Raw genomic sequence first — 12,677 nt, 5'->3', positions numbered from 1 at the left:
GGTGGAAAGTGAGTTTTCAAACTTCTTATAATAACTCAAAGAAGCTCCACCGGTGCAGATCGAAGGTGCTTGGGAGACCGGAAGCATCATCGACCCTGAAACCACCATCACCGGAGCTACATAACGTCGAATCGCCTTCTTTCTCTCTCTCTCTCTCTCTCTCTCAATGTTTTAGGCGAAAACAGAATGGGGACTTAGGGTTGCGGGTCTTCAAAATCTCGCAGGTTAAGCTCATCCCGCTTTCGACCCGTCCCGCTTTGAACCCGTCCCGCGAGGCCCACAATTTTGCGGGCTTACCAAATGGAGGTCCAATCCCGCCCAGCAGCAAGCCTTTACGGGCAAGGCCCGCGGTCCAGGTCCTTGATTACCATCTCTACGTATATATATTGTTATTAGTTACTTAGATGGTATGTTTGCATTTTTCTAGGTTAAAAGATTTGTTTTTTTTTTTGGAAAAAAAAAGGTTAAAAGATTTGTTTGGGTAAATATTTCCTTATTGTTATTATCGTTACAATTATATTTCACAAAATCCAAAAGAGTGATGGCTGAGTGTTTGTGGTCCCATGTCATATCAGTATGATCAGCGGTTCGTTTGGTGTAAGCGGCTTAGCGGCAACTCTTGTTAACTAGTGTATACTGAATCCCATACTGTCCACGTTCGTTGAACTTCTACATACACTTCTGAGAGTGATGATGATGGGGATCCGATGATGATGTGATTATTTACCCTTCTCATTTTATTATAACATATCACTGATTTGGTAACCACTTAATAGATATTTTAATCATTTATCCTTTAAAGTGTTTCAATGGTCCATATGACGATGAATCATTGAAAAATTTTAATATATTTTTTTGGGAATATTTATGTTAAATGATACCATTGAAGATTGAAAATGCCTTGCACCACTCGGCATTGAATCAACTTATAGTAATGTACTATATGTCCTTACAATAACACATTTATGTGATTTAACTACGATACATACCTTAACGAAATAGTGAAATCATTATAAAAAAAAACACGAAATCTAAAACCTAAACACTGAAATCAATGATCGACAAAGATAATAATCACATGAAGTTATTAAAAAGCTAGCTATATACGAACATGTAGACAATTATATATAAAACATTAGGAACGTGTTACATTAATTTTTTTTTGTTTTTTTTTAAACTTGATATACACATCTAAATTTAGACATTATATATGTGTTTTGGACGTTATGAAATTGGTCAATTTATACAGTAAAACTCTGATATGAATTACAATGTATAAAAATCTGATTAAAATTTATTTGACACATCACACATGTCATAAGTTGGTAATCCAATAAATTATAAAAACGACACGCGTAGTACTATTAGAAACACACACTTAACTTCACGTATAAGTGTTAAATGTTTTTTTTGCTAAAAATAAGTGTTAAATGTTGCAAACAGTTAACAGAAAACATATATTGTTGTAGAAACAAAAATAAATACTCTTGCTTGTACTTTAAAAAGAAAAATACTCTTTCTTGTAAGTTATTGGAAGGAAGCGAGTATAGCGGAGGAGACCGACAATAACGTGAGGCAACTTACCAAGAACATTTTAAGCAAAAAAAAAAAAAAACTTACCAAGAACATCGATAGATATACACTGTACATAGTTATTGATGATATAGATGCAACGAAAAAAACATAATCTTTTGGCTGTTAATAACATAAAATAAAAGGTATATAAATAAAAGATAGAGAGAGTGTGGCAATGGTAAATGACACACGTTTAGCTCGTTCACCTACGTGGTAAGAAGTCTTCAGGTGATGTGGCAGATTCTATGAACAGAGACGACATGTCGTCCCGATTCATTTGCTACAGTCCCAAACGTACGCATATATAACATATAGTTCAGAAGTTGTCTCTCACAGCCTGTCTATAAAGACATTTGCACTTAATTATTCACAGAGAGAGAGATAGAAAGAGATAAAGATAAGCTTTTGAAGAAGATGAAGAATAATAATACCAACACAACAAGAAGCAATCTGGTGAAAGATAATGAACTGTTTCATGTGATTCACAAAGTCCCTTGTGGAGATACTCCCTATGTCAAAGCCAAACATGCTCAGGTACATATTCTTCTTCTTCTGATAGTTTTTTTTTTGTGAGAATTATATTTAACAATCTTTCATGTATATGATGATAGTTTATGCTAATTACATTTACTGTTTAATCGATTTTTAATGGAAATTAGTAAAAATATAAGTGTATATATATATATACACGTTTTTAGTGTAAATTTATTTTGGTGTAATCTGGATTGGATGTTGCTGTATTTTTTATGTATTGTTTGCCTAAAATTTCTTACAAAAGAGAGAAATTGTAAATAATATTTTTTAATATTTTTAGCTCTGCCTAAAATTTTTGTATTTACTAGTTTTTTCTTGTAACTTAACTTTTGTATTAACTAGTTCTGCCGAAAACGTTTTAAGAAAAATCATTACTTATATAACTCAACTTGATCGATTAAGCAAAAAGAAGCAGGTTTGTTAAATTTAATCAAAATTATTTGGCACGCTTATTCCAATCCTATTTTAAATTTATTTTGTTTGTTAGCTGATTATGCAATAAAACCAAAATAATAATGTTACGATATATAAAAAGCAGCAGATATTGCGGTGTGCATATATGAGTCACAGGTTGCACCAAGCGGTCCTGATTCTCGCAATAATATTCGCGTTTACTTTTCCTTAGAATGGTGCAAAAAAGTCTTTACATCCCAAAGAATATTATTCTCAACAATTTTATATTGGCCCATCATATCATACTTTTGATAAGCATTTTTTTCTAACACACTTGATTATATATTCAGATGGAAAGAGATTACTAGTAACTAAGACTGTGTAATCTTGTTGGTTGCAGTTGATAGAGAAGAACCCGGAGATGGCAATAGTGTGGTTTTGGAAAGCCATAAACACAGGAGACAGAGTAGATAGTGCTCTCAAGGACATGGCTGTTGTAATGAAACAACTTGACCGTCCCGAAGAGGCCATCGAAGCCATCAAATCCTTTCGTCCTCGTTGTTCCAAGAACTCCCAAGATTCCCTAGACAATGTCCTCATCGACCTATACAAGGTTTATCTACTTGCACTTTAATATAACATGCAAGTAAATAGTCTACTGGCCGTTGCTATATGGAACTAGACCATGAATCAACACATAGGAACTGTATGTTCTGTTGTCATAACACTCACATGGAGTGTTTTCTTACAACGAACAGAAGTGCGGGAGAATGGAGGAGCAAGTTGAGCTGTTAAAGAGGAAGCTAAGGCAGATCTATCAAGGAGAGGCTTTCAATGGTAAACCTACCAAGACCGCTAGATCCCATGGCAAAAAGTTTCAAGTGACCGTTCAACAAGAAATCGCAAGACTACTGGTAATTATAATACTTTTAAGTTAATTTTAATACTTCTCTGTTTCAAAATAGATGACGTTTTGGAGAGTTTTTGATGTTTCAAAATAGATTTTGATATTTTATATTAATTTTAGTCTTATTGAAAACTGTGTGACCAATGATATTTTACTCTTATTCTTAAGGGTTGACTGAATTAATTTTGATATATATTTTTAATGTTACGTTTTACGAATGAGTGTATACCTTAATTCTTGTGCATACACCCAAAACATCAAGTATTTTTATTCTTGTGCATACACCCAAAACATAAGTATTTTGGAACAGAGTAGTATATTTTTTTGGCAATTAAGAGATTATGTAAAATATGCATAATAGAACCGCAATAGACTGATTAGTCTACTTGGAATAAATATACAGGGGAACTTGGGGTGGGCATATATGCAACAAGCCAAGTACTTATCCGCAGAAGCGGTATACAGAAAAGCTCAGATGGTTGAGCCAGACGCTAGCAAATCATGCAACCTGGCGATGTGCCTTATCAAACAAGGAAGGTTTGAAGAGGCAAGAGCACTTCTTGACGATGTATTTACCTCTAGGGTTTTGGGTGCAGATGATTGTAAAACAAGGCAACGAGCGGGTGAGCTTCTGAGTGAGCTAGAGGCTTCGTTACCTCGTCGGCTAGATGCTGAGATGGAGGATGTCTTTGGAAATATCTTAGACGATGACTTTGTTATTGCCATCGGGCTTGAAGAGATGACAGCCAGTAATTATAGATCTAAGAGACTCCCAATCTTTGAACAGATCTCCTCTTTTAGAAATCAGTTAGTTTGCTAATGATTTGCATTTCATGTTTCTTATGTATCATACAGTTCATGTTTAATAGTCTTGATGGGTTAGAAAATACATGTGTTATGTTTTCTTATGTAAATTTGTATATACAAACAACAATAATAATGTCATTTTACTTCTTTTTTTTTTGAACACGAATAATGTCATGTTGATGATGTCTTTTAGTTGCGTCATGGCTGACGTCAGTGGTGACGTGTTAGGTTCTGGCCGAGTATGTTCGATTTGGTTCGGTTTAAATCAATTTTTGCTTGGTTAAGTTTGGTTTTCGATTGTTTTTTCTGTAATCTGCTCGGGAACCGGAAAATGTCTCATTTCCCTATGACTCCGGCTTTTCCACACACGAACTTTCCCTATGAACTAGTTGCTTTCGGTTTTTCCACACACGAACTTTTAAGTCATGTCAAAAACCACATGAACAACAGAAAAATAATTTATTCTCCTATGAACTAGTTGTTTCCGGCTATTTCACACACAAACTTTTAAGTCATGCCAAAAATCACATGAACAATTCTATTTTTTGAATTACATACATAAACTATCATTTTTAAACTAATTTCCCTAAAACCGTAAATGGTGTTGTTTAAACGTTAACTTGGTTTATGATAGGTAGATTGTCTGTTTTATTTAGGTTGATAAAAATAGAATACTACGTCGTTTTGTTCTTCTTTTTTTTGTCAACTGCTTTTCTTTTTCAAAAATCGTTTTACTCTTCATCAACAATTGAGGATAAAAAAATTTATTATACATTTTCGAGTTATATGACATAGTAACTGGTTGGGTAGATATTTTCGAGTTATATGACATAAAACATATAAAGAGATCATATAACATTAATTTCTGGATTGAGGAGAATATATAAATCCTTGTAGGACCGGAACCTGAGAGTAACAACCGCTTATGGAACCAATCAAGCGTCCTAAACTACGTCAATTTTATAATTCCTTGTGACAATACATGGAGATTGGTAAATTAGTATTTGCTGGTTTTAATTCTTTATGTATCATATAAAATATTTTATTTTTCTGCATGATAATAAATTTTATCTCCAATTGATGATGAAGAGAAACGATTTATGAAGAAGAAGAGAAGTTGATAAAAAGAAGAAGAAAAAGAAAAAAATGATGTAGTATTTTGTTTTTACCAACCCAAATTAAACTGTTTCTCCACCTATCATAAACCAAATTAACGTTTAAATTACACTGTTACGGTTTTATAGGAATTAGTTTAAAATCGATAGTTTGTGCATGTAATTCAAAAAATAGAGTTGTTCATGTGGTTTTTGGCATAACTTAAAAGTTTGTGCATAAAATAGCCGGAAATAACTAGTTCATAAGGAAATAAGTCATTTTTCTATCGTTCAAAGTTCATCGGTGAAAAAGCCGGAAATAAGCCATTTTCCCGCTCGGGAACAGTGACGAACACAGTACAGACATCATATCCTGTCGGAATTTCCTCAAATCCGTCAGTCGATCAAGATTCTCCGATAATGGAAAACAGAGAACCAGAGGTTATAAGAGACAACGAAACGATGAGAAGATGGTCAAAAGGCGTGAGATCGCAAGAGAAGACGATTGGTTTGGTCCGTCCATCCTTTCACCGGCGATCTCGCCAAGCTCGAGCTCTTCCCTCCTCTGTTTCCGATGTCATTGTCGTATTCAACCCAAGAAACCTCTATGATTATGACGGCGGGATGAAGAAAGCAAACGGCGGTGGCGGCGGCGTAGGAAAGAAGACAAATAATGGCGGCGGTGGCGGCGGAGGGAAGAAGACAAATAATGGCGGCGGCGGAAGGAAAAAGATAAATGGCGGCGGTGGAGGCGGTGGGAAGAAGACAAACGGCAGTGGCGGTTGCGGTGGCGGAGGGAAGAAGACAAACGGAAGCGGTGGCGGCGGTGGGAAGGTGGTGAGCTGTGTGGAGGAGAGTGGGTTTAGGGCTTGAGACGTGGGTTTTTGGGTGGGAAGAGCAGGCCTGTCTTGTTTGGAGGTGTTGCTACCATTGTGACCAAGCTTTTTTTTAATATCGTTGAGCCTGACGTTGCTGAGTAGTTAGATTGATGTCTCTCTCATTTTGCGTCGCTGGCGATGGCTAAAGCTTCTGCTGAACGAAGGGCACACCAGTTGTACAGAGCTTAAGGATATGATCGTTTCAGAACTTGTTGGAGCTGAAGGGACGAATCAATTATGTAGAGGTAAGCATCACATCAGTTACTTTGATAATTAATACTGTAGCTGTACCAGCAAATGAATTGGATTTTAAGCAAATCTGTTTTGAGAAAAAGTCTCTCAACACATACCATTTAGTTTTGTTGCGAGCAATGATCAATGTGAAAATGCAGATTGTTGATCAAGAAACTCTTGAAGGAGTAGAAGAGAGAAAGAATGGAGTAGTGGTTTGTTTTGCTGCCTGATTTGGAACAGTTAGGCTCATATACAGCATGGAGATCATCAATATCGCTGTCTAGACCTTCACTTTGCCATGTTTGGCAAACAGAGAAGAAGGTTGAGAATGGGTGTAAACTATATCAGCTTTGCCATGTTTGTTTGAAATAAACAGGTTGGTAGCACTAACGATATATTGCAAACTCCAATGTAACCTCTTTCATCTGTTTTGATTTTAGACCTAACTTTGTTGTTCTCTACGAAAGTAAAAATTAACTATAATTTTAACAAAAAAAAAAAAAAAAATTAACTATACTTCACAGATTGGCTATGACCATACTTTTTCGTAGAAAAGTACCAAACAAGAAAAGCTGTAGAAATCATTCTACCTCCATTTTGAACATCGGCCAATGATGGTTCAGCCCCTCAGCTTCCATAGCAGAACCATTTATCTTAAACGACAACATTACAACAGCAAAAAAGTAAAAACATCACAATATGCAAAAATTATATCATTTGTTGTTGACAATCTCTTTGCAGAAACACACAACATATCTGAGAAAGAAGCTCAATAATAAAAAATAAAAGCCCGGAAAAAAATTGGGTTAGATCCACCCGAAGGTGGAGAGCCTTAACCGGATATGTGTTTAGGACCCGAAGGTCAATCCCGTCTCTGTCAGAGGAGATGCCAACCATCTCTCCTTTCTACGAACACATTAGCTTTGTCCTTCACTCGCTCTATATATATTGAAACTAAGAGGACCTAAATATCCGATGTGGGACGAGTTTAAGTAAACTCAGCGTTTCAATGAAATTGAAAAAATGGGGTGAGAGAGGCTCGAACTCTCGACCTCAGGATTTCTCAGTTAGCTATGAGACCTACGCGCTAGCCAACTGCGCCACCACCCCATGTTGTTCTCTTCCTTCAAACATATATATTTAACATAACAAACATGTTGCTTTTGGTTCTTGTTTTGTTCAGTCTTTTCAGATACGCACCACCCCAATCCGCTTCTTCCTCTCTCTCTGCTCTTTTCTCAATTCTCCCCTCTTCGTTCCTCTGCTAACGTAAGTGTTATATCTCTCTCTCCCTGAAGCTCCTATTTGACTCTCCAATCTCAAATGTAGATTAAGCTTCCTTGTCTACATGTTATCTGACACTGGATTCGAACCTCAAAACTGCATGTCGTTGATTCAAACTTATCTCTACTTTACAATCAGATTCTTGAAATTCATTTGTTTTCTTTTGTCTTCTTGTGATGCAGAGATTGGCCTCAAGAATCTCCTCAAACATGTTGTAGTCTCGAGTTCTATTGTTTTTACCAATGGCTGTGTCTTCATCTTCTTGCATTCACCTGGGAATGCCCAAAGCTCACTTCACTAAAAGGAGCTGCCTTTCCAGGAACCCTCCTGTAAACATCACCCAAAGGTTGATGCTTTAAGCTAACTTTGTTGTTGTTCTTGATCAAAAGTCAATGCCTTTATTTGTGTAGGAAGCCATCAAGGGAAGCTCGGAAACGTTGTGTCTCTACTTCCTTGAATCTTGGAGATTATCTTACTCGTGGAGAGTCTTCTTGTTCTAAATGTACTTGCTTGGCATCTCTCGCTGACTTTGACGCTGTGGCTGGCTCCGGTTGGGTCCCTATCGGTGACCAAGTTCTCTTGATGACCAGTGTTTTCCTCACGTATATGGCTGGAGTGTTTCCTCTTCGAAACTCTGGTTACTCTTCCAGAGAGAACACCGTGGAGGAGGAGAGTCCAGATCTTGGAGCTTCAGAGTCTTCTGGTAGGTAAGAGTAGATGATAGAGAATATATGCAAACTGTTGTGTAATTTACGTTTCTATACTCTTCATTTTTAGGGACACAGGTTTTGATGGTGATTTGGAGTCTGTGTGGGATGTGGTGAAAGGAAAGCTTTTAGATTCTTTAGACGCCGTCAAGCGTGAGAGTACACTTGGAAGCAGAGTCCTGAAACCCAAACCTCCGCAAGGGAAGCCTCCGCTGAGCTTGTATGCTATATCTGAAAGGCCACAGTTGTACTTGCTCTGGTCTTGCTTCCAGAAACTTGAAGAAGAGGTCAGCTTCTACCTCCTTTCTCCAGCCTTAGTGTTTGCTGTGATTCTTTATACCTTTGTGATCAGCTATTGTATTTGTGTTATGCAGACAAATAAGATATCTAACACAATCAATTCGGATGAGTGGATGGTTAGTTTTACTGATATTGTCAGTGAAGCATATCAAGGAGCATGCACAGCTTGGCTAAAGAGGGAACTGTGTATGGAAGACACTGATTCTGACACTGCGATGACTCCTTTGCTGATCAAAATGCTAAATGAAAAGGAAGCTATCTTTGACAAAATAAGAAAATCAGGCAAGGGGGATCTGTTTGCAGAGTTTATGTACTTCCATAGATTTGGATCTTTAAGGAAAGCTTCCTGCTACGACCTGAGCTTGTTTCGTACTCACGGAGTTGCTATTTTGGAAGACTTGATGATAACGTTAGCAGATGGGGTCGCCAGCATCTATCTAGAGCTCATTTCCGTTGACAGCAAGTTTTCAGATGAGATGAACGGTGGAGGAGGGTTAGATATCTGTAGCCTCTCTAGCAGAGCACTTCAAAAACTACGCAACGAGGTAAAAAAAATTTGATTTTCACTTTTACTTTTCATCTCTCAGGGGTTAAAGATTTTCATTTCCTACTTTGGTAGGTAGCTTTGTACCAGTGGTTACATCAGAACATGGAAGCGGTTGTGTCTATGTATGAGGATCGGTTTGACCTCTACATTCTTCAAACTCAGGTGATCAACAACCCTGATGGTGGTGGTGATACAAAAAGCTATAGTTGGTGGAGAAAAGCTAAAGCTGCCTCATCATCACCGTTGCGATACTCCGTAATAAGTGATTTCTCATTGCCTGTTAAACGAACAAAGGAGCTTAAGGCTTTATCAGGATGGTAAAAACCTCGTATCTTCTTTTACTTTTGCCTCAGGATCACACAAGAACCTTAAATAACATGAGAAAGGGTTTTGATTTGTGTGTACAGGAGGTACTACTTCAGTCTCTTTTTGGAGTTATCAGACATCGGGATGCCAATCATAAGAGTGGTGGTGGATAAAGTGAGTAGCGTCATATCCTTCTTTCTTGTCACCTTGATCGGTAGATCAGTTGGACTCATTTTTACTGGCATTAGACAATCTCTCCGGTGGAAATGAAACCTCATACAACATGGGATTAGTAAATTTATTTTCTTGGTGTGCCCTTTTGATGATTCTTGTTTTGGTAACTGATGATAAGTTGGTATAATTCATTTAGACAAAACTTTCAGTTTTTGGCACATTGATTCAACAACAATAATGATATTTTTCGGAAAAAAAAATGTGTGGTGTATAGGATGCTTGTTTGTAACATCATAGACCTATATAGGACTATCAAAAATTGAAAAAGCTAAAAACTTGAGTGATGCAATGCGTTACCGACTCTAAAACCTCACAATTTAAGAGATAAATGAAAGGGGTTTCATCTTTTTTCACAGATCAAACATACAGGAAATCGTCATTGGCTTATCCAAACAGAGACAAGGTCAAACAACAAACACTGGCCTCGTCACTTATTGTGTCAAGATTTACCAAATTCTCAGTGATGAAGACCTAACAAACAAACATAAATCTAGCATGGTTCTTTTGGATAGCCCGGTTCTCCAGGGAAGCTAAGGAAACATGGACTTCCAGCCTTAATAATATAAACTAAATTTCGCCAAACTTTTCCAAAAGTTTTTCTTGTCTAGACTCTAGAGGTGTGAGTCATCTATCATTAATCTGAACATTTTAAATTTGAACCATGGATATACCATTTTCAGTCCTTTTTTTTCAGTTAGCTTGTGGTCTTTCAAAAGTCGGAGCCGCTGGTGCTTTTGGGTAGTAGTACATAAAATATACTGGAAGAACAATGATACTACCATGAAAGATACTAGCCATCTGTGGAGAATATGTTGGGTTTCAAAACAAGCTACCAATAATGGAGTTATGTAACACTAATATCATGACATTTACATACTTTCTCTTTTCAAGAGATATTAGTGCTCTAGTTTACATAAGTAGCTAAGGTTTATAAATGTCAGATTTTAGGAGAATCGATATTGAGTTACCGACATGACTTTTCGGGTTTCTCTATATATCGATCTAATGGCAGAGGTTGAAAGCCCTCTTGGAACTGTTTTTTGGACAAATGGCTATGGCCAATATTCCAGTGAATTTTTCGAGCAATTTGATTGTCGAAATGACCGAATTATGGAATCGTTGGATTCATTGTTATGAGCACTATGGTATAGTGTAATCATATGTCAAAAACGAAGTTCTTTTGAATGAGAAATGAAATTCTAAAATAGATTATTTATAAAATATCTATATTAAAATTATGAGGTAAGAAACCTCTTGTGTTTAAAATGGAGAATTTATAACAAAGTCATAGAAAACTTTGTAGACACTTTGGTGTATTATAAAAGAGATATTTGGGCTGGAGCAAGTTTTGGAATTAAGCAAATAAGATTAATCTCGTTAGCCCAAATCTATTTGCTAATTATTTAAATAAATAATGCAAGCATATTATCTCTTGGTGTAGAGAATGATTCTCACGTTTTTTACCAAGGTCCTTCGTTACTTCTTGACTAAATCTTTGACAATGTCAAGTTGATTTTGTGAATTGATTTTTGTAACATATGAAAATCAATCACCTCTCTTAGTAGTCATTACGAATGAATCAAAAACGTCATCTCCATTTAATGCTGGTTAAAGCACACGTTAAACTTTATATTCTATATATAAGGCCATGCTCTTCTCATTCTAAACACACATCCAATACAAACAAAGCCATTATCTCCTACTTTTTTTTTGTTTTGTCTCTGGGAGTATAACATAGAAATAGGTTCGACAGGCTTTGGTTCTCAAGTGCTGTGAGACTGAAGATATATGCAGTTGTATCGGGATTCTTAAACGTATCAAACCGGCACACTACGAGCATTTAAAGGAGTAAGGAAAGAGATCTTAATCTCGACTCTGCTTCAACCTAGTTCTTTTCCAACTACGGTATTATATTGTTGTATTTTTTATTCATGTTATTTGTAAATTTTTGCTTTACATAACAAATTTGTCTATCTAGTAAATTTGGTGCCTACAGTCTTAATCCTTTAAAATTTCATATTGCCTTATTGCACTAATGAAATATTTGATTGTGAAGCAATTAAATTTAACAGTGCCGTGGAGAAGCTTAACGCTTTGGATATGCTTTGATTTAACAACTATGTTTTCCAGGACATGAGCGTTTTGCATATTATATTCTTAATAGTATTAGAGTTTTTGTCCGCGCATAGTACTTTTAAATATTTTAATTTTAGATGATTAGCTATGAAAATATCAAATTTCATTGTTTATTTTAATTAAGATTTTATTATATGTTGTACACCGGTTTTTCCAGTTTAATTATGAATTAATTGATGAGGATAGACATTGGCGGAAGAATTAATTTGAAGACGTAATATAAAAAGTTATTAAGACAGGAATAAAAAATAGAAAGATGTTTGGAGAGTTTTTTGTTTCTCTATAGCTTTGATTTGTCTTGATGGTTTTATTCGGATGAGTAGGTTAAGTTCGCGTTGAGTTCATCTTTTGGTTGGTATCATAGCTTAGCCAACTCATAACTACACAATTTATTAAAGTCTGATTTATTCAACTCCTAAGTACTTCAGACTGTAATGTTGATTACATCACTTTCAATAGAATGCGTTGACTAATCTATGAAAGAAGGGACACGAGGATCTAACCTTGTTGCTTTCAGGTTCAGAGAGATGGATTTGCTTGCCCAAAACTTTAAAATTTGAATGAATCCCCATTTCACAATGCATCCACATAAAGAGATATAGCCCAGCGAAACCAAAACCGGATTCTTAAAAACAGAACGTAGTTGAGGGCTCTTGATAAAAAGAAATTGCCTTGATAATAACACAGTATATAGAATAATTATATTTTTATTTTTAAAATATGTTTTTATTTTTTGACAAT

At 36.0% G+C, this 12,677-nt stretch overlaps 2 protein-coding genes, 2 non-coding genes and 1 pseudogene across 5 annotated transcripts; 3 read left to right on the top strand and 2 right to left on the bottom strand.

Annotated features, from left to right (window-relative positions):
- The first annotated feature begins 1,865 nt into the window (after nucleotides 1–1,865).
- On the top strand, nucleotides 1,866–4,362 carry LOC106382480 (protein SULFUR DEFICIENCY-INDUCED 1). The gene is made up of 4 exons (XM_013822505.3): nucleotides 1,866–2,109; nucleotides 2,903–3,115; nucleotides 3,261–3,416; nucleotides 3,813–4,362. The coding sequence occupies exons 1-4, from the start codon at nucleotides 1,990–1,992 to the stop codon at nucleotides 4,227–4,229; spliced, it is 906 nt and encodes a 301-aa protein (XP_013677959.1). The 5' UTR covers nucleotides 1,866–1,989; the 3' UTR covers nucleotides 4,230–4,362.
- Nucleotides 4,363–4,853: 491 nt separating this feature from the next.
- Nucleotides 4,854–6,848, top strand: LOC111210937 (annotated as a pseudogene).
- Nucleotides 6,849–7,216: 368 nt separating this feature from the next.
- LOC125582828 lies at nucleotides 7,217–7,338 on the bottom strand. The gene has a single exon (XR_007320277.1). It is a non-coding gene; the product is annotated as a U6atac minor spliceosomal RNA (small nuclear RNA).
- Nucleotides 7,339–7,446: 108 nt separating this feature from the next.
- Nucleotides 7,447–7,532, bottom strand: TRNAM-CAU. The gene is given in 2 exon segments: nucleotides 7,447–7,482; nucleotides 7,495–7,532. It is a non-coding gene; the product is annotated as a tRNA-Met (tRNA).
- Nucleotides 7,533–7,575: 43 nt separating this feature from the next.
- Nucleotides 7,576–9,958, top strand: LOC106382481. 2 transcript variants are annotated; one of them, XM_013822506.3, is made up of 7 exons: nucleotides 7,576–7,691; nucleotides 7,889–8,052; nucleotides 8,117–8,413; nucleotides 8,484–8,700; nucleotides 8,788–9,258; nucleotides 9,333–9,577; nucleotides 9,668–9,958. In XM_013822506.3, the coding sequence occupies exons 2-7, from the start codon at nucleotides 7,949–7,951 to the stop codon at nucleotides 9,834–9,836; spliced, it is 1,503 nt and encodes a 500-aa protein (XP_013677960.1). In that variant the 5' UTR covers nucleotides 7,576–7,691; nucleotides 7,889–7,948; the 3' UTR covers nucleotides 9,837–9,958. The 2 variants fall into 2 exon arrangements, with proteins under 2 accessions (XP_013677960.1, XP_022567465.1); XM_022711744.2 differs by lacking the exon at nucleotides 7,576–7,691 and adding an exon at nucleotides 7,703–7,808.
- The last annotated feature ends 2,719 nt before the right edge of the window (nucleotides 9,959–12,677 follow it).

This window comes from Brassica napus, chromosome C2 (assembly GCF_020379485.1).
Source record: "Brassica napus cultivar Da-Ae chromosome C2, Da-Ae, whole genome shotgun sequence".
Taxonomy (NCBI): Eukaryota; Viridiplantae; Streptophyta; class Magnoliopsida; order Brassicales; family Brassicaceae; genus Brassica; species Brassica napus.
Note: the sequence above shows the minus strand (reverse complement) of the source record. Positions and strands in the feature narration are given on the sequence as shown.